This window comes from Schistocerca nitens, chromosome 5, assembly GCF_023898315.1.
Source record: "Schistocerca nitens isolate TAMUIC-IGC-003100 chromosome 5, iqSchNite1.1, whole genome shotgun sequence".
Taxonomy (NCBI): domain Eukaryota; kingdom Metazoa; phylum Arthropoda; class Insecta; order Orthoptera; family Acrididae; genus Schistocerca; species Schistocerca nitens.
Window position 1 is genome coordinate 856,128,875 of NC_064618.1, and position 21,898 is coordinate 856,150,772.

At 41.6% G+C, this 21,898-nt stretch overlaps 1 protein-coding gene across 2 annotated transcripts in view; it reads right to left on the minus strand.

Moving 5' to 3' along the window:
* Positions 1-13,943: 13,943 nt before the first annotated feature.
* The window catches only part of LOC126259276 (protein O-mannosyl-transferase 2), a 196,944-nt gene continuing 188,989 nt past the window's right edge, over positions 13,944-21,898 (minus strand). Inside the window, exon 18 of one of the 2 annotated variants that reach the window (XM_049955918.1) lies at positions 13,944-14,515. In XM_049955918.1, the coding sequence (XP_049811875.1) occupies positions 14,410-14,515 (106 nt within the window). In that variant the 3' untranslated portion in view covers positions 13,944-14,409. The remainder of the gene's footprint in view (positions 14,516-21,898) is intronic. The other variant, XM_049955917.1, reaches the window with a different exon arrangement.

Consider the following 21,898-nt stretch of genomic DNA (forward strand, 5'->3'; position numbering starts at 1 on the left):
TTAGTGGATGTGACATTATGTACTAAATCTGAGTATGGTCAATTAGTTTTGGTCATGAGTGGCATTTGATTTCCATGCACTTTACAATACAAACTCTGGACAAGTGTGTCTCTAGCCAAGGCTGGGAGGGCATGCGGCACAGAGTAGCTTCCAATGTCATGCACACGAGAGGCGGCAGCCACACACATGTGCTACGTCAGATTCAAACTAGCAGACGTTACTTCAGATGTATCATTACCATGCACAGTGGCGTGTATTACATTTTTTGCATGTGCACACCTACAACACAAATGGGGACAGACACAGAGGAGGACAATATGTCAGATTAAAGAGGAGATCAACACAATTGAGCTTGTATGCAAATATGATCTGTAATTATATCATGAAAAGGATAGTTGCTATTCACCATATAGCAGAGATATTGAGTCACAGGTAGGCATAATAAAAAGACTGTCAGAAAGTGAGCTTTTGGCCAACAAGACCTTCGTTGAAAGTAGACAACACACACACACACACACACACACACGTGCAAATGCAACTTACACACACATGATTACAGTTTCTAGCAGCTGAAGCCACACTGTGAGTCAGGGGTAGGGAGGGGGGAGGGGACAGTAGAATAGGAATGGGAGACGATAAAATGTTGCTTGTGGGAGCATACAGTGACAAAGTGGAGAGAGGATAGGGCAAGTAGGTGCAGTCGGGATGTTAGACAGAAGGGAGGGAGCGGGGGTGGGGAGTAGTTGAAAAGGAGAGAAGTAAAAACACTGAGTGTGCATTGGAGGAATATATAAGGTGTGTAGTGCTGGAATGGGAACAGGCTAGGCTTTAAGGGTAAGGACAATGACTAACAAAGGTTGAAGCCAGGAAGTTTATGGGAATGTAGAATATATTGCACACAGAGTTCCCATCTGCACAATTCGGAAAAGCTCGTGTGGTGGGAAGCATCTAGAAGGCACAGGCTATGAACCCGCCACTGAAATGAAGAACATCATGAGTGCTCAGCTATGGGGTCGTCCAGCTGTTACTTGGCCACAGTTTTTTGGTGGCCATTCATGTGGACAGACAGCTTGTTGGTTGTCATGCCCACGTAGAATGCAGCACAGTGGTTGCAGCTTAGCTTGTAGATCACGTGACTAGTTTAACAGGTAGCACTGCCTTTGATGGGATAGGTGATGCTTGTGACAAGATTGGAGTAGGTGGTGGTGGGAGGATGTAAGGGACAGGTCTTACCTCTAGGTCTATTACAGGAAAATGAGCCATGAGGCAAGGGGTTGGGAACAGTGGTTGTGTAGGGATGGACGAGGATATTGTGTAAGTTCCGTGGGCAGTGGAATATCATTGTGGGAGAGGTGGAGAGGACAGTGGGTAGGACATTCCTCATTTCAGGCATGATGAAAGATAGTAGAAACTCTGACAGAGAATGTGTTTCATTTGCTCCAGTCCTGGATGGTACTGAGTCACAAGGGGAATGTTCCTCTATGGCTGGACTGTGGGACTGTGATGGGTTACTGGAGAGAAGGCACAGGAGATCTGTTTTTATACAAGGTTGGAAGGATAATTACGGTCTGTGAAGGCCTCAGTGAGACTATCAGTACATTTTGAGAGGGCCAGTAATTACAACAGATGTGACTGTCATGAGTGGCTCAGCTGTACAGAAGGGACTTCTTGGTATAGAATGGGTGGGAGCTGTCGAAGTGGAGGTATTGGTGGTGGTTGGTGGATTTGATAAGGACGGGGGTTCTGATGTAGCCATCTTTGAGGTGGAGGTAAACATCAAGGAAGGTGGCTTGTTGACCAAGTGAAGCAAATGGGGGAGAAGGTAATGAGGTTCTGGAGGAATGAGGATAGGTGTCCTCACCCTTGCTCCAGATCACGAAGGTGTCATTAACAAATCTGAACAAGGTGAGGGGCTTGGGATTCCAGGTGTTTAGGAAGGATTCCTGTTGATGGCCCATGAATAGGTTGGCATATGATGGTGCCATGCAAGTGTCCAAAGCCGAACCCCAGATTTGTCTGTAGGTAATGCCTTCCAAGGAGAAGTAATTGTTGATGCAGATATAGTTGGTCATGGTGACCATGAATGAGGTTGTTGGTTTGGAATAAGTTGGGTGTTGGGAAAGGTAGTGTTCAATAGTTGTAACACCATGAGCATTAGGAGTGTTAGTGTAAAGGGACAGGAACTGTGGAGAGTTGGTGGAGGAAATCGTTGGCATCTTTTATATAGTAGGGTAGGTTGCGGGTAATAAGCTGAAAAGATTCTCTTAGTGGGACACAGTAACCAGCCACAATGGGGCTTCCTGGGTGGTTGGGTTTATGGACTTTAGGAAAGCATGTAGAAGATAGGTGTGGGAGGAGTGGTAGGGGTGAGGAGAGAGATGGACTCCGGAGAGAGTTTCTAGGATGGGCCGAAGGATATGAGGAAAGACTGGAGAGCCTGCTGGATTTCTGGAATGGGGTTACTGTGGCAGGGTTTGTAGGTGGATGGATCTGACAGCTGGCAGGGTCCTTCTGCCAGGTAATCGTTGTGGTTCAAAACAACAGTAGTGGAGCCTTTGTCAGCAGGTGTGATTACAAGGTTGGGATCCATTTTAAGTGGTGGATTGCAATTCTTTCTGTGGATGTAAGGTCAGTTTGCATGTTGAGGCATTTGGGGAATGATGCTGAGGCAAGGTTTGAGCTTAAAAAATTCTGGGAAGTTAACAGGGTGTGATTTTGGAGCAGTGAGGGTGGATCATGGTTGCATGGTGGAGTGAATTGAGTCAGGCAGGGTTCAACACGGTGTTTAGTCGTTAACAGGGTGTGATTTTGGTGCAGTGAGGGTGGATCATGGTTGCATGGTGGAGCGAATTGAGTCAGGCAGGGTTCAACACGGTGTTTAGTTGAGTCTGATTGATAGGGTTGGTGGTGAAAAAGTGTTTCCACTGTAGGGACCAGAAGAAGGAGAGAAATCCTGCATGATTGAATTTTGGAGTGGGGCCAAAGGTGAGGCATTTGGAAAGGACTGAAACTTCTGTGATGCTGAGTCTTTTAGAGGAAATGTTCATCACTGTGTTTTGGGTCTGTTTAAGTTCTGGATTCTGTATGGAGTTTAGAGGATGGGGTAAATGTAGTAGGTTTACCACTATGCTATGGAGGCGGACTGCATAGCAGAAGAATTTTGCAGATGGAGAGAAGGTATTGCAAGGAGGTTTGGGATTGATTGATATGGTTTGCAGGACTATGTTGGTGAGGGTTAAGGACTGTCGGAATATGAACAGATGCAGATCATTGTGAAAGGAAGGATGGCAGCTGGAGAGGGGTAATTTAAAGGCAAGGCCATTTGGCAGGATCCCATGAGCCAAGAAATAACGCATGAACAGTATGTGAGACTGGCTTCTAGTTATGGGTAAGAAAACTTTACTGTATTGGCACAGATGGAAGGAGCAAGGGCCCATGGTGGGGATAAACATGCATAAAAATATGTAAATAATGTAGAATTTTCTCTGAAAAAGGACCCAAACAGGTGAGAAAGTCACAGCAAGTATGAAATGGATGAAATAAGCGAAAACAAGATGAAATTGGGGGCATAGACCAGTAGTGAAAGGTGAAAACAAACTGAAATTGGCATGAAGGCAAAATGAGAGCAAATAAATAAATAAATAAAAAGATTGTAATGTGGGTTGCAGGTCTGTGGGTGAATGAGTGTGAAAAAGGGGGACAGCAAATGTGACTAGATTAGGTGAAATTGTAGGTGTGAACTGGAATAGAGGGGAGAAGGAGTGGGGGTGGGGAGGGGTTTGTAGGATGAGGTCCAAGTTCTCATGGCACAGCTGCCAGAGATTGTGGTCATGTGTGTGCAAGTTGTGTGTGTGTATGTGTGTGTGTTTTGTCTGCTTTTGATGAAGGCCGTGTTACCCAAAAACTTGCTTTCTGACAGTTTTTTCGTTGTGCTCATCTGCGACTCAGCATTTCTGTTATATGGTGAGTAGCAACTATCCTTTTTATAATATTTTTACATCCCATCCTGAATTTTCCATTGTATGATTTGTAATTAATATATGTGGGAAGATACAGCACCAAGATGATCAATGTGACTGAAATTCGCAAATCATTAACAACTTTTATAATATTTGTGGCACAAAAGACATAAAGTCCTCATGTTTCAGTTGTCAGTAATGCGCATCAATTGAGATGCTCATGCATATCACATAGTTAATTAAGCTGTGAAACGCTTTCCAATTGAACTTTAATTAAAAAGCTGCACATAATATATTACAAGGCACTTACACAAATTCAAGGCACTATGTACTGTAGGACATTATTACACACCACATTCAACATTTAGTTTGTAAGATTTGTAATTTTTATTTTGTCTGTAATAAAATTGTTTATTAATTTACATAATCTTACCCATAACTTAAAAACTATTATATATAATACTGAGTAATTCAATGGAATGAGGAGGAAAAATTCTGTGAGAAAGTGGTGTCATATTCCTGTTTATTGTAATAACTGGTGGTACAGAGATTCTCACAAATTTTTAGCACTGCAACAAAACTTTGTGTTTGTTTAACTTTAAATTTTGGGTGAACTACTGCACATACAGTTAAGTAATATATCAATATGTGTAGAATTTTAGTGGGCAGGTAATGGAATATTCAGTTTTTTATATGATTTATGTATAAAAAGGTGTGAATCATGCTGGTCAAAGTACGAAGTCTTTTAATGACTTAGATGCAGGGTGTTTCTGTCGAGGAAATCCTGAGGCCTTGAAAGGAGGCAGCCATCTCGCATGCTCTCACAATTTTGTATGCGGTTGAAGAGATCTATGCTGGTCAGAGTGGATATTCAGCTGCACACATTTGTGGAGAGAGAAATGTTTTCATTGTCAGTTGCTACACTTGGAAATATTTCATATTAATTTGTTGGGAAGTTTTCTACAGTAATCAGGATTCTGATTTATTTCTGCTGGTAGTTCATCACAGCTTGTATTTTTTGGGCACAAAGTTGATTTGGACTCTGGATTTATGTATTAAGTCTGGACTTTAACTCAGTTTGCTGTGAGACTTTGAATATTTCTACAGCAAATATACACTTAGGTTTAGTGTATTGTGTGTCAGTTTGTGAGTTAACATGGAGTTTAGCTTCTATTAATTTCTAGCTGTGACCACTGTCTGTGTTTTCCAGCTATTTTATTTATTATTTTTATACAGTAAGCTTGCCAATCACTGTATTGGAGGCTCAAGCTATTTTCAAATCACTTAACTGAGTAGCAGATTTTGCCAGCCAACAAATTATTGTGTGAATTTTACAGGCAATAAACTTTATTAGTGGAACTTTAACGACTGTGGTTGGAGTACATTATTTAGTGTTGAATGCACCTGTGTTCAACTTAGGAATTATTTGTCTGATTAATACATCAGAGAAAAAAATTTTTATTTTCATTTTAAAAAGTGTACAATAATTAGGCAAAGACTTAAATAATCCCCAGAATAGACAATGAGGAGTCATTATTGTCGGACAGAGGTTTAGGCCAGGAGGATTGTGAGAGTGCAGGATATACTGGAGAGACAAATCTCACCTGTCTAGTTCAGAGAAACTTGTGCTGGAAGTGAGTATCAAAATGGTCATTGTAGTGAAGCAGCTGTGGAAGTCATTTATGTTGTGGTGTGCAGCATCTTTGGCAATGGATCGTCAAGTTTGTAGTTTGCCACAGACTGGTGGTGGCCATTCCTGCAGCTAAACAGTTTATCACAACTAGTGTATGGAATAGGTCTTGCATCTAAGCCAACCACAAGGGAATGACTCATGGGGTGCAGGGTTGGGATAAGGATGGAGAAGGACATCCTCTAGCTTGGATGAGCAGTGGAAAACTACTTTAGATGATATGGATAGAATTTTGGGTAGCATATGCCTAACTCAAGGCATGTCTGGAAGTAGTTGAAGCTCTGGTGAATGATGTGGTTGAGCTATTCAAGGCCAGGGCTATAATGGGTTATCAGAGCTGTGCAGGTTGGTGACTGGTTAACAGGTTTACCATTGCCAAAGGAGACAATGGCATTGGAGATCTGTTTATAGGTGAGCTGGATAGGATGTTGTATGTCAATAAAGGTTCTATTATGGTTACTGGTATGTTTCGATAACTCCAACTTTTCACTACAGGTGCAGGCTGTGAGGCTATAAGACAAGGCTTTTCAACATGGAACAATTGACAGCTGACAATGTGGAGATGCTGCTGGTGGTTGGTGCACTTCATATGAACAGACATATTTATGGAGACATCTGATAGCTAAAGATCAACAGCTAGGAATGTGGTTCATTGAGTTGAGAAGGACCTGGTGAACCAGATTTGGCAGTAGACATTGAAGTTATGGAGGAAAGAGCACAGGCTGTCTATGCTGTGAGTCCAGATCAAGACAATGTCATCAGTGAATCTGAATCAGACAAAGGGTTTTAGGTGTTGGCTAGATAGGAAGGATTCCTCCACATGGCCCAGAAATATGTTGGTTTAGGATGGTACCACACATTACCCATGTCAGTATAACAGATTTCTTTGTAGATCTGGCCTCTGAAAATTAAATGATTGAGGGCCAGGATGCAGTTGGCTAGAAGGACCATGAAAGAGGTGGTGGGTCTGGTATCAGGAGAACATTGGGAAAGGCCATGGGCAAGGAGGATGTTGGTGTATAAGGATGCTGCATCCACAGTGACCGACCTGGAGTCTGGTGATAATTGCAAAGAAATCATTTAAAAGCATTGAAGGAAGTCAGCAGTGTCTCGAATGTAGGATGGGAGGTTACAGCCAATAGTTTGGAGGTGTTGGTCAAAAAAGGCAAAGGATCATTCTGTGGGAGCATTGCACCCAACCCCAACGGGTTGACCAGTAGTGAGTACTGTGGGGTTGGAGTTGTGAAGTTTAGGGAGTAGGTAAAAGGTTGGAATGCAGGGGGCTGCTAGTGTGAGGAGGGAGATAGAGCTAGGTGTCAGGTTTTGGGATGGACCTAAGGCATTGAGGAGCTGCTTGGCATCATGTCGGACTTCTGACATGGGATCATGCCTGTAAGGCTTGTATGTAGAGGTGTCAAAAAGTTGGTGGAGATACAGAGGACATAGTCATTACCATTGTGGTGGAGCCTTTGTATGTGGGAAGGATGGAAAAGTTTAGGGAAGGATGGTAAAGTTTAGAGAGGTTTTCAGGTTACTGCATGTTCCACAGGAGTGATATTGGACTCACTGGGGAGGGATTTTTGGGAAGGAAGACGATGCTAGGTTAGAAGTGAAAGGTGAGGAGAGTCACTGTTGGAGGCAGTTTGTAACTCTTTTAAACAAGGTTCTGTGTGGAGTTTAAGTTGGCTGTAGGCAATGGGGTGGGTGGCGAAAAATGTATCTACTGTAGAGAATGAATAAGTGAAAGAAGGTTCTTTACAAGTCCAGCAGTGCTGACTTTAGATTTATGAAGTACCACAATTGCTACAGGGTCATCGTTTTGGTGGAAGGATTGACAACTGTGTTGCAGGATGGGTGTTCAGGAAAAGCATGTTTAATGAAGGTTGGAAGAAGTTTATGAGGGTGTGGAAGGCAGAGTAAGTCAGCAAGGCATGGTCAGGGAGCTATGCATGGTTGACAGGGAGGCTGGGTGAGAGTGGCAGGCTCTTATATGGCCGTAGGTAAGCCCGTGCAGGCATAAGACAGTAGTTGGGTCAGCTTCCTCAGAAGGTGCTAGGAATGCTTTTCAAGCTATTGAAGAGCAAGTGTTTCCCCACACCAAACCTTGTTTAAAACAGTTACAACCTCCCTCCTACCAAGATTCTTCTCCATTTTCACCAAGTCATTCTCTAGCAATCTTTCAGGAATTTCTCACTTCTAACCTGGTATCACTTTCCTTTTCTAAATCCTTCCAAGGTGAGTCCAGCATTGCTCCTATGAAACATACAGCTATTGATAATCTTTAAACCAATCCAGACCTTATCATCCTTCTTGCAGACTATGCGGCTGAGTGTCTCTGCCAACTTTGACATCTCTGCATACAAAACTTATGACCATCATCCCATCCCAGAAGTCCAACAGGACCTCCAGCAGCTTCTCAAGACCTTAGGTCCATGCCTAAAACTGACTCCCTCTCCTTCCTCACATCTCCACCTTTTACCTACTCCCCAATATTCAAGAAAGTAAATAGGAGTAACCCATTGAATTACAGACACATATCACTGACCTCAATTTGCAGTAGGATTTTGGAATATATACTGTACTCGAACATTATGAATCACCTTGAAGAAAATGATTTATTGATACATAACCAACATGGATTCAGAAAATATCATTCTTGTGCAACGCAGCTAGCTCTTTATTCCCATGAAGTAATGAGTGCTGTCGACAAAGGATTTCAGATCGATTCCATATTCCTAGATTTCCAGAAGGCTTTTGATACCATTCCTCACAGGCGACTATTAATCAAATTGCGTGCATAAGGAGTATCATCTCAGTTGTGTGACTGGATTTGTGATTTCCTCTCAGAGAGGTCACAGTTTGTAGTGATAGATGGTAAATCATGGAGTAGAACAGAAGTGATATCTGGCGTTCCGCAAGGTAGTGTCATAGGCCCTCTGCTGTTTCTGATTTACATAAATGATCTAGGTGATAATCTAAGCAGCTCCCTTAGATTGTTTGCAGATGACGCTGTAATTTACCATCTAGTAAAACAATCAGAAGATCAGTTTCAATTACAAAATGATCTACAGAGAATTTCTCACTAAACCAAGAAAAGTGTGAGGTCATCCATATGGGTACTAAAAGAAATCCAAAAAATTTTGGGTATACGATAAATCGCACAAATCTGAGGACTGCCAATTCAACTAAATACCCAGGAATTACAATTACGAGCAACTTAAATTGGAAAGACCACATAGATAATATTGTGGGGAGGGCAAAACAAAGACTGCGCTTCATTGGCAGAACACTTAGAAGATGCGACAAACCCACTAAACAGACAGCCTACATTACACTTGTCCGTCCTCTGCTGGAATATTGCTGCGTGGCGTGGGATCCTTACCAGGTAGGATTGACGGAGGACCTCAAAAAAGTGCAAAGAAGGGCAGCTTGTTTCGTGTTATCACACAATAGGGGTGAGAGTGTCACTGATATGAAACGTGAGTTGGGGTGACAGTCACTGAAACAAAGGTGGTTTTCTTTGCGCCCAGATCTATTTATGAAATTTCAATCACCAACTTTCTCTTCTGAATGTGAAAATGTTTTGTTGACACCCACCTATGTAGGGAGAAATGATCATCATAATAAAATAAGAGAAATCGAAACTCAAACAGAAAGATTTAGGTTTTCCTTTTTCCCACGTGCCATTCGAGAGTGGAATGGTAGAGACGTAGTACGAAAATGGTTCGATGAGCCCTTTGCCAGGCACTTAAGTGTGAATTGTGGAGTAACCATGTATATGTAGAAGTAGATGTAGAAACTTGACAAACCCTATCCCACATATCTTGCTACTGATCACCCCATTGTGGCTGGGCACAATGCTCCCACAGAACAAACCTCTGCCCCTGTTGACCAACATCTACCAACTGTTATCTGTAACCTCCATTCTACATTCAAGATACTACTGGCTTGCTTCACTGCCTTTCCGTGGATCCTATCCCCTTACTGCCAGACACCTAACTGATCACTGTGGATGCAACATCCTTGCACACCAACATCCTCCATGCCCATTGCCTTGTGGCCATGGAACACTATCTTTCCCAATTTCTTTCTGATACCAAACCACAGCCTCTTTCCTAATCCTCCTCGTCAACCAAATCCTGGCCCACAATTATTTACTCTCAAGGGCCAAATCTAGTAGAAAATCAGTGACACTGCTATGGGTATGCACATGGCACCATCCTAAGCCAACTTACTTATGCATCATCTGGAGTATCCTTCCTATCCAGAGAACACCTAAGACCCCTGGCCTCGTTCAGTTTCATGAATGATATTTTCATGATCTGGACCCTTGGCAGGGAAAATCTTTGGTCTTTTTTCCATAATGTCAGCACCTACTCAAGTCAACCAGCCACCTCCTTAGGTGTTGATCTCCACTCCTCCAATAGCAGCAAAAAGACATCTCTTCATCTCAACCATACCAAACCCAAAATATTCTGATAATCTTACCAGGGCTTTTCTCACAGACAATATCCCATCCAGCTCATCCATAGACAACTCTCTCATGGCATCTGCTCCTCTGATCCCCCATTATAACTTGGCTTCGAAGAGCTCAATCACATCCTCCACCAGGACTTCGGCTATCTCATGTTGTGCTCTGAGATGAGGGATGACCTACCCAAAATCCTATCTATCTCCCCCAAAAGTAGTGTTCTGCTGCCCACCCAACCTACAGAATATCCCTATCCATCCCTATTCCAGTCCTACTACCAATCCTGTGTCCCATGGGTTGTTCCCTTATGGGCAGCCCAGGTGCAAGGCCTGTCCCAAACACCAACCCACCGCCTCCTACCGTAGTCCATTCACAGTCATTTCCTAGCCAAAAGAGCAGAACTGCATGTGAGAGCAGTCAAGTATATTAACTATGCTGCAATTATTGTACAGTCACTATGTAGGAATGACAAGTAACCAGCTGTTTACTTGAATGAATGGCCACTGCCAAACTGTCACACACCGCAAACTTGACTACCCAGTTGCTGAACATGCTGCAGATGACAACGTAAATTAATTCAACAGCTGCTTCACTATGAGGGCCATTTGGATATTTCATTCCACCACGAGTTTCTCTGAACCATGCAAATGGGAATTATCTCTCCAACTCATTCTGCACTCTCACAATCTCCCGAGCCTAAACCTCTGCTAACCTGTTCCCACTGCCTCACCTGATGTTTTCCCTCCTCTTTTCTGATCATACCACTCCTACTCCATCCAGATAATGTACTGTCTTCTCTCATCACTCTTCCTTACTGCCCCCCCCCCTCCCATCCTCTCTCTCCCTCCCTCTCCCCTCTCCCCCTTTTCCACCTCCTTCCATTTCTTTTTCCCCTCACTGTCTCCTTCTTCATCTATACCCTCTTCTTCTTTTCCCTCTTTCCCTCTCCCTTCACCTACTCTCCTTCTCTATGTCTCTCTTAAATGCTCTACCATCTGAAGTCCTTTCATCTTGTTCTGCAGCTGCTGAATCATCTGTCAAAGGACCTGCCTCGCTCAATGCCATTCTACCCTCCTTGCCTTGTCCATCTTTCTCTACCCCCTCCCCTACCACTGTCAGCCCAGGCAACAGCTTTCAATAATTGATAGTCAATAATCAGTCTTGCAGTGTCTGTGGGAGTGTGCGTTTGGCTGTCTGTGTGGTTGTGTGTGTCAATGTGTGTGTTTTTACTAGAAAAACAGCAAGAGTTTGAAGGCTAGCATGAATAATGTTTTCTGTTTTAGGTTTCTATGCTCCACAGATCAGTCTTCTATAGTTGAGTGGTTATCTTTCCCTCATTTTATGTATTGTTCCAGACTAGAATTTCTATTATTGTTGTGCTTCATTATTTGTTAGTAATGAACTTCCTTTTTATTATTTCAATTTTAAGTGCTCTTGTGTCTCTACAACAAAGTGATGTATTTAACTCTGATTGTTGTTATTCTACCTTACAAAACAGATTTCAGGAAATAGTATTCTTTCAGTGGGGACACGACTCTTATCTGTAACTTTGATGTTTCATAACAACAGGCCAAGGTCTTCACCTTCCCTATTCCATGCACATTATTAATAAACTCATATTAACAGGTTATCCAATCAAATGTTTTTTTATTAATTAAGGAGCTTAGCTTGCCATGCATTTCTGTGACTCAATCTGGTTAAATGGAAAAGAGGAATCACATGTTTCCAATATGTATGGGAATTTGATATAACTCTCATCTTCTTCTACCCCTCCCCCTGTCCATTTCCTACTCCCCCCCTCCTTCCCCCTCCCCCTGTCCATCACCTCCTGTCCCTCTCTGTGCCCACCTTCTCCTCCCCCCTTTATCTCCATTTCCTCCTGCCCTTCTCACTATTCGTCTCTTCCTTTCCACTCTCGATATTCATTTCCTCTACCCCTCTGTCCTTTCCTCCCTCCCTACACCCCGTACCCTCTGCCCATCTCCCCCCCCCCCTCTCCCACCATCTGACCTTCTTTTTATTTTGTTACTGCAAATTCAGATTACAGTAGTAGTGTTCTAATCATAAACTGATAAACCATAAATTCTACTTTCCTGTTTTCTGTGAAAACCACCTGCAAAGAAGAAAACAAAACAGTACATTGTTGTGTTTATAATTTATGTTTAAAAATGTATGTGTAATGAGAAAGAACATACATTGGAGAAACAATTTGTCTAACAGTTTAAATGCTTCACTATTTTAATTAAAACTGGCTGTGACAAAGGAAATAAAACTCCACATTTTTACAGCAGAGCATTTTCTTTCTCGCAATAGGTTTTAACAGAAAAACTTTTACATTAGTGTTTAAAAAAAAAAAAACTTAGTCCATAAATGATTGAATGTTTAATAGAGTATCATTCAAAATTTGAAGTAAATTCATCACGAACGCACACAGTAAACTCTCGATTATCCGTGGGCGGATTATCTGCTTTGCAGATTATAAGTGGCCATCTTTTTCCTTTTTCTTTGCAGCTGAAATTTTTCTTTAACCTGGGAGTGGTGCAGGTGAGTGATAATCTCACATTACAACACAAGAATAGTAAACAATGTGCTGCTCGAACACTCCAAGCACCTGGCCTGTAATTGGTCCATAAGCTAGTGCAGAACAATGGGTGAAAAGTTAAAAACATGTTGTGTTACGGATACAGCAGAAACTAGAAATAATATATAAACTCAAAGAAGGCAGTACTGGTGTGCAAAATCTACCATTGATTTACAATATAAGTGAACTAGGATTTCCAATACTTGAAAAAACAGAGATAAAATAATTGAATTTTGTAGCAGTCCAGACTCATCTAAAAGATTTTAAAAGAGGAAGACTAAAAAAATGTGTACATACACAAACTGGATAAAGCTATGTTGGAATGTTTTTGACAGAAAAAAGCAAAGGGCATGCAAGTATCTGGCCCAACATGCACCAAACAGGCTCAGTTTTTCCTTAAAACCTTGGGAATTGGAGGAGATTTTAATGCATCTTCTGGCTACTTAACAAGATTTAAACAGTCTCATGGTATCTGGGAGATTGCTGTCCAAGGAGAAAAGTTAAATGTGGATAATAAAGCGCATACTATGATGATTAAAGTAAATGTATTATGAACATTAGTTGATTGATTTTAATTAAGAGTGTGTGATTAATTTTTGAAAACCCTGATACATTACTGTGTACTTTAAGTGCGAATTATCTTCGGAATTTGATAATCTGAGATTTTCATGTTCCCAATTACTGCAGTTAATCAAGAATCTACAGTGTGTGTGTGTGTGTGTGTGTGTGTGTGTGTGTGTGTGTGTGTGTGTGTGAGCCTTTAGCGTGGGTTCGATCCTTGCTACCATCCCATACCCAGTTTCTGTACTGCTCTCCTGTTTGGTGTCGGGAAACCAAACAGAGAACATATTTTGTGACACTATCTCTGGTGGCTGTTTGTATTTGTATCCACATTCTCACAAGTAAGCACACACACACACACACACACACACTTGACTGCTATTCTGGCCACTTCATTCTGGTCAGAGCAATCACAGACAGTGGTCATGTGTGAGTGTGTGAAGTGTACTTGGTTGTGTGAATGTGTGGGGGTTTTTTTCTTTTTCTGAAGGAGGCTTTGGTCAAAAGCTTAGTGTGTAACAGTCTTTTCATTGTGCTGTCTGCAACTCAGTGTGTCATCTTTATGGCGAGCGGCAATCTACCAACATAACTGTTAATATTCCAACCTGAACTTTCCATTATTTACTTCTGTAAACAAGGTTTATAATCAGTAAGTAACACAGTCAAGTGAAAAAGATAGTATAAAAATATATTTAACAACATACATATTAATAATACAAATGAAAGCACATCTTTTTACAGTGACCAAGCAGAACAATAAGACAAAAACAAGAGTAAATAAATGTAGGGGAGTATTAGATGATATAATATCGCATTTAACAAATGTAAGTAGCTTCACCGCATTTTTACATTGTCTCCGTGTCCGCTAAGCAACGACTACATCATTTAAATTGTTGTATCAATCTGAAGGACGGAACAAAATAAGTAAACATACAGAGTAAGGGAACATAATTAAATATAAATACTCTGCAAACATGAAAGGTTCAGTCTCAGAAGCAGTCATAGTAAATTTGCTTGAATCATGTTTTATTGCAAGAATTCTGGGAAGTCTCCAAAATAATTTAATAGACTGTAGCCAGCAGAATTAATTTCAGTCTTCTTCTTATGTTCCCTGGCATTTTCTTTTCACAGGCTGCTTTTCTCTTCACTAAAATTCCCAAGATTCAAGCCATTTCAGACCATACATTGTGCTATTAGGGTCCGATGCTGATGGTCCAGACATACCATATGCCAGCGGCGAAAACAGGTAAAAACTGAAAGAAGATACATTTTAAATTTTTGTCAGTTTATAGCCATGTGAGGTCACTATTTTACACTTATTAGTAAAGACCAAGAATATTAGTAAGATATTATGTCCACAGCACTTTATAAAAAACTCCCTTGTTTTCAAGAGGTAACCCTATATCTAGGTTGTAAAGTAATAATGGAAATTCCTGGATGTAAAAATACATAAAATAAGGGCAGGAAACAGCAGTGTGAATACTATTTTCTGTTCTACATCTATACTCTGCAAATGACCACGAGGTGCATGGCAGAGGGTACGTTCCCTTGTACCATTTATTACGGTTCATTTCTGTTCCATTCACGTATGGAGCATGGGAAGAATGATTGATTGAATGCCTCTGTGCATGTAGTAGTTATTCTAATCTTATCTTCATGATCCCTATGTGAGTGATACGTAGGTGGTTGTAGTGTATTCCTAGATTAATCATTTGAAGCTGGTTCTTGAAACTTTATTAATAGATTTTCTTAGGACAGTTTACATCTATCTGACAGAGGTCAGCTGTTAACATTTGAAGTTTGGATTTAACAGTGAACTGTCTAATTTCAAGTTCCAGCAAGGGCTACCTTGATTCAATCCATATACTACATCTTTTAGTCTTTTAAAATGAGTATCTTTGAATGTCTTCAATACTGGGTCTACTTCTGACCTTCAACATAAATTTCTTCATGTAATTCCCCTTGTAAGAAAGCCATGACAACATCTATGGGTCAATACCAAAATCATAATTAGCAGCTAGAGCTGATAAATGCCTTAATGAGTTATACATCTATATTATGAAAAGAACAAATTGCTACTCACTGTAAAGATGACATGTTGTGTTGCAGACAGGCATGACAAAAAGGCTGTTACAGATAATCTTTACAGATAATCTTTCAGCCAAGCCTCCTCCAGAAAAGCAAAATGCACATACATTCACACAAGCAAGCACACCTCACTTACAAATGACCACTATCTACAGTGGCCAGAATTCATTTTGGCCGGGGCAGCCAGAAATAATGGTTATGTGTTTGTGAGGTGTGCTTGCTTGTGTAAATGTCTGTGCTTTCTTTTCTCTTCTGAAGAAGGCTTTGGCCAAAAACTTAAATGTAACAGCTTTTTCATCATACCTGTCTACAACTAAATGTGTCATCTTTATGGTGAGCAGCAATCAATCCTTCAGTAATATTGTTGATATTCTAACCTAGACTTTCCATTGTTTAATGAGTTACACCCTATCATTGGTGCATATGTTTCCTCGCAGTCTAGAACTTGCTTTTGAACACAATCTTTTATTACTATTTGTGCTTTATATCATACAACGCTGCCTTTAAAACCTTTCTTAGTTTCAAAGACCTATTTCACATTTACTGGCTTGAAGGTACTGCTTCATGGTAATTTATTCCCTCATAAAGTGTACTGTAAATAATACACTGCAGGTCAATGGGAACAATAATGTACATATTACAATACCAGACAGAAAAATGACATTCATTACTCCACATTAAGATTGTCTTTAGCACAAAAAGAGGCGCACAATGCCGCAACTAAAATTTTTAATAACTTACCCAAGGATCTAAAATGTCTGACATATAGCAAAGTAAAATTTGAAAACACACTAAAAAGGTTAATCCCTGACCCCGCCGGGAATTGAACCCGGGACCCCGTGCGCGGGAAGCGTGAACGCTACCGCAAGACATGCTCCCTGCCGCCGTTGGATAAGCAGCTGCCAGCAGCAAGTCGTATACTCCTAGCTCACTTATTAGTTACATAGTTTAATTTATAATTTCTTTGCGTGTTTTTGAGTACTTGCATTGTTTAATTCATAAATTTCGGGCGTATTATAGTATTTGAGAGTTGTAGCATCGCATTTTAGTACCTGAATAGTGTAAATTCGCGTAGTCGTTTGTCTTCTGTTTTTGTTTTGAACAGCCAGTGTGTTCCCTGCCGCCGTTGGATAAGCAGCTGCCAGCAGCAAGTCGTATATTCCTGGCACACTTATTTGTTACATAGTTTCATATAGGAGGTGTAAGTTCAAGTTTTAGTTACTGAAATCGTAAATTCAGGCAGATTGTAGCGCAGTCGTTAGGCATTTGTACAGGTTAGTTCATACATTCTTTGCATGTTTCCCTTGCGTTATCTAGGTGCGGACTCGTGTTTCAGTAACTGTTGTTCAACATCGTTTAGAACGGACAGGGACTGTGATTGCTGTGTTCGGATGAGGACTGAGTTGGCATCCCTTTGCTCACAGCTGCAGGCGGCGCTGACTTCGGTCGCGCAGCTTGAGGCTGTTGCCAATGGGCACCACTGTGGGGAGCCGAACTTGGGTATCATGGGGATGTCAATCTCGTCCCGTCTGTCCCCAGATCGGTCTGCCACTGTGGTTGGCCCGGTTGCTGCCCACAGTGGGGCTGAGCCCTCGCCTGTGGTTGATTGGGAGGTCGTTCCAAGGCATGGCAGGCAGCGAAAGACGTCCCCGGAGGCTGATCAGAAAGCCTCCACGGTGCGTCTGGCAAACAGGTTTCAGGTACTGTCTCTGGCTGAGCCAGATGCAGCTGCTTGCCCTGTTTCAGAGGATGATTCTCAGCCTTCAAGGTCCAGGCAATCACAGAGGGTGGGCTTACTGGTAGTTGGGAGCTCCAATGTTAGGCGTGTAATGGGGCCCCTTAGGGATATGGCAGCTAAGGAGGGGAAGAAATCCAGTGTGCACTCCGTGTGCATTCCGGGTGGAGTCATTCCTGATGTGGAAAGGGTCCTTCCGGATGCCATGAAGAGCACAGGGTGAAGCCAGCTGCAGGTGGTGGCACATGTCGGCACTAATGACGTGTGTCGCTTTGGATCTGAGGAAATTCTCTCTGGATTCCAGCGGCTATCTGATTTGGTGAAGGCTGCCGGTCTTGCTTACGAGATGAAGGCAGAGCTCACCATCTGTAGCATCGTTGACAGAACCGACTGCGGACCTTTGGTGCAGAGCCGAGTGGAGGGTCTGAATCAGAGGCTCAGACGGTTTTGCGACCGTGTTGGCTGCAGATTCCTTGACTTGCGGCATAGGGTGGTGGGGTTTCGGGTTACACTGAATAGGTCAGGAGTTCACTACACTCAGCTGGCAGCTACACGGGTAGCGGAGGCTGTGTGGCGTGGACTGGGCAGTTTTTTAGGTTAGAAGACCTAGGGAAAGTACGGGGTGGGCTGCAATCTCAAAGGGTGCATGGCAAATACAGGACGTGCTTGGATCAAGGAACACTCGGAATTGTAGTTGTAAATTGTTGTAGTTGTGCTGGGAAAGTCCCTGAGCTTCAAACGCTAATATAAAGCACAGAAGCTGAAATCATTATAGGTACAGAAAGCTGGCTAAAGCCTGAAATAAGTTCTGCAGAAATTTTTATGAAGTCTCAGACGGTGTTCAGGAAAGATAGATTAGGCAGAATTGGTGGTGGAGTGTTTGTGTCTGTCAGTAGTGGTTTATCTTGTAGTGAAGTCAAAGTAGATACTCCGTACGAATTGGTATGGGTGGAGGTTATACTTAACAGCCGAACTAAGTTAATAATTGGCTCCTTCTACCGACCCCCAGACTCCGATGATATAGTTGCTGAACAGTTCAGAGAAAATTTGAGTCTCGTAACAAATAAATACCCCACTCATACGGTTATAGTTGGTGGGGACTTCAACCTTCCCTTGATATGTTGGCAAAAGTACTTGTTCAAAACCGGTGGTAGGCAGAAAACATCTTCCGAGATTGTCCTAAATGCTTTCTCCGAAAATTATTTCGAGCAGTTAGTCCACGAACCCACGTGAATTGTAAATGGTTGCGAAAACACACTTGACCTCTTAGCCACAAACAATCCAGAGCTAATAGAGAGCATCATGACTGATACAGGGATTAGTGATCACAAGATCGTTGTAGCTAGGCTCAATACCGTTTCTTCCAAATCCACCAGAAACAAACGCAAAATAATTTTATTTAAAAAAGCGGATAAAGTGTCACTAGAAGCCTTCCTAAGAGACAATCTCCATTCCTTCTGAACTGACTATGCAAATGTAGACGAGATGTGGCTCAAATTCAAAGATATAGTAGCAACAGCAATTGAGAGATTCATACCTCATAAATTGGTAAAAGATGGAACTGATCCCCCATGGTACACAAAACAGGTCCGAACGCTGTTGCAGAGGCAACGGAAAAAGCATGCGAAGTTCAGAAGAACGCGAAATCCCGAAGATTGGCTAAAATTTACAGACGCGCAAAATTTGGCATGGACTTCAATGCGAGATGCCTTTAACAGGTTCCACAACGAAACATTGTCTCGAAATTTGGTAGAAAATCCGAAGAAATTCTGGTTGTATGTAAAGTACACAAGTGGCAAGACGTAGTCAATACCTTCGCTGCGCAGTGTCGATGGTACTGTTACCGACGACTGTGCCGCTAAAGCGGAGTTATTGAATGCAGTTTTCCGAAATTCCTTCACCAGGGAAGATGAATGTTATATTTCAGAATTTGAAATACGAACAGCTGCTAGCATGAGTTTCTTAGAAGTAGATACCTTAGGTGTTGCAAAGCAACTCAAATCGCTTGATACGGGCAAGTCTTCAGGTCCAGATTGTATACAGATTAGGTTCCTTTCAGATTACGCTGATACAATAGCTCCCTACTTAGCAATCATATACAACCGCTCGCTCACCGATAGATCTGTACCTACAGATTGGAAAATTGCGCAGGTCACACCAGTGTTTAAGAAGGGTAGTAGGAGTAATCCATCGAACTACAGACCTATATCATTGACGTTGGTTTGCAGTAGGGTTTTGGAGCATATACTGTATTCAAACATTATGAATCACCTCGAAGGGAACAATCTATTGATACGTAATCAGCATGGTTTCAGAAAACATCGTTCTTGTGCAACGCAGCTAGCTCTTTACCTGCACGAAGTAATGGCCACTATCGACAGGGGATCTCAAGTTGATTCCGCATTTCTAGATTTCCGGAAAGCCTTTGACACCATTCCTCACAAGCAACTTCTAATCAAGCTGCGGGCCTATGGGGTATTGTCTCAGTTGTGCGACTGGTTTCGTGATTTCCTGTCAGGAAGGTCGCAAATCGTAGTAATAGACGGCACATCATCGAATAAAACTGAAGTGATATCAGGTGTTCCCCAGGGAAGCGTCCTGGGACCTCTGCTGTTCCTGATCTATATAAACGACTTGGGTGACAATCTGAGCAGTTCTCTTAAGTTGTTCGCAGATGATGCTGTAATTTGCCGTCTAGCAAGGTCAACCGAAGACCAGTATCAGTTGCAAAGCGATTTAGAAAAGATTGCTGTATGGTGTGGCAGGTGGCAGTTGATGCTAAATAACAAAAAGTGTGAGGTGATCCACATGAGTTCCAAAAGAAATCCGGTGGAATTCGATTACTCAATAAACAGTACAATTCTCAAGGCTGTCAATTCAACTAAGTACCTGGGTGTAAAAATTACAAACAACTTCTGTTGGAAAGACCACATAGATAATATTGTGGGGAAGGCGAGTCAAAGGTTGCGTTTCATTGGCAGGACACTTAGAAGATGCAACAAGTCCACTAAAGAGACAGTTTACACTACACTCGTTCGTCCTCTGTTAGAATATTGCTGCGCGGTGTGGGATCCTTACCAGGTGGGATTGATGGAGGACATTGAAAGGGTGCAAAAAAGGGCAGCTTGTTTTGTATTATCACGTAATAGGGGAGAGAGTGTGGCAGATATGATACGCGAGTTGGGGTGGAAGTCATTAAAGCAAAGACGTTTTTCGTCGCGGCGAAATCTATTTACGAAATTTCAGTCACCAACTTTCTCTTCCGAATGCAAAAATATTTTGTTGAGCTCAACCTACATAGGTAGGAATGATCAACAAAATAAAATAAGAGAAATCAGAGCTCGAACAGAAAGGTTTAGGTATTCGTTTTTCCCGCGCGCTTTTCGGGAGTGGAATGGTAGGGAGATAGTATGATTGTGGTTCGATGAACCCTCTGCCAAGCACTTATATACAATACAATACAATAAATGTGAATTGCAGAGTAATCTTGTAGATGTAGAAGACCACGAGCTGTGGACTAATGGAGAAGAACAAATATATATTACAAAAATCAAAGATTACAACTTTGCCAGTAATAATTGCTGAACATCTTTGAAGCAATTAATAAAAATGGATTTACAGAAATGTAAATAAAATGCTTCAAAATTAATTAAAGTAAATATTTAAACATGAAGCAACTATTGTTTTTTATAAATATGTGTGTATATCAAGTTACTTACATCAAACTATGGATATCACTACCAACTAGTATTGTAATTTTCTTATTGTGTCATTGACTTGTTTGCATTACACAATGACAAACGACTGGAGTAAGTTGATTGTCTAGATTGATCAGTAATGAAGGCATACATCTTCTTTGGCTTTGCAATTCTACACAGCTCTTGTATTAGCTCTCTTCGCTGTTGTTGCTCATTATCATTATTTCACTTTCTGGACTTGATTCTTCATTGCAGCTAGTCTCAGGTTCAGGTTCTTTCTTCTAGTTCAGGCCTGTTACATCATTCTGTTTCTTTTCCATGAATGGGATTAACAATTAACTTGGTTCCTATGAGTCAGTTTCTTCTTTAAATTGATTGGAAGTCCTTCACCAAAAATAACATTCCTCGCTCTTATGATTACCTGGCAGTTTGGTTCAAAAAGACTGTATGCTTTTGATTCGTCACGGCATCCTACCAATATATACACAATGATTATTGACCATTTTTGTTGGTTGAGTCTTGGAATGATGTGAACATAGGCCTTGGTTCCAAATATATTGAGATCCTCAGAAGATCCAGCTTCTTCTCTGTCCTAGCTTCATTTGGAGTCTTGTTTTTTAGTGCCTTAGTTGGAGCTCCATTAATTAGGTAGACTGCTGTGGAGACTGCTTTTACCCTGAATTTATTTGGCAAATCTGCTTCTGCTATTGCAGAATTATAATTCTCAGTGGCTCCATTTCATTCTGCTGTAGATGATGCTGTAGCCCTATGTCAGATCCCTTACTAGACTCTAAAAGTTTAAAAAATGTTGTGTTGTGACTCCAAATTTCCAATATTTGTTCTGTGTTGAATTGTAATACAGAGAAAAACATCTCTGAACGTCAGTGATTTTCAAAACAGTCTCAGGCAACTGAGACCACACTGCAATCGTTTGTGTGCGAGTTGTGTCTGTGTGTGTATGTGTGTGTGTGTGTGTGTTTGTCATCTAATTAAGATGAAGGCCTTGCTGGCCGAAAGCTATATTTCTGACAGTCTTTTTGTTGTGCCTATCTGCGACTCAGCATCTTTGCTATACAGTGAGTAGCAACTTTCCTTTTCACAATATTGTTACATTC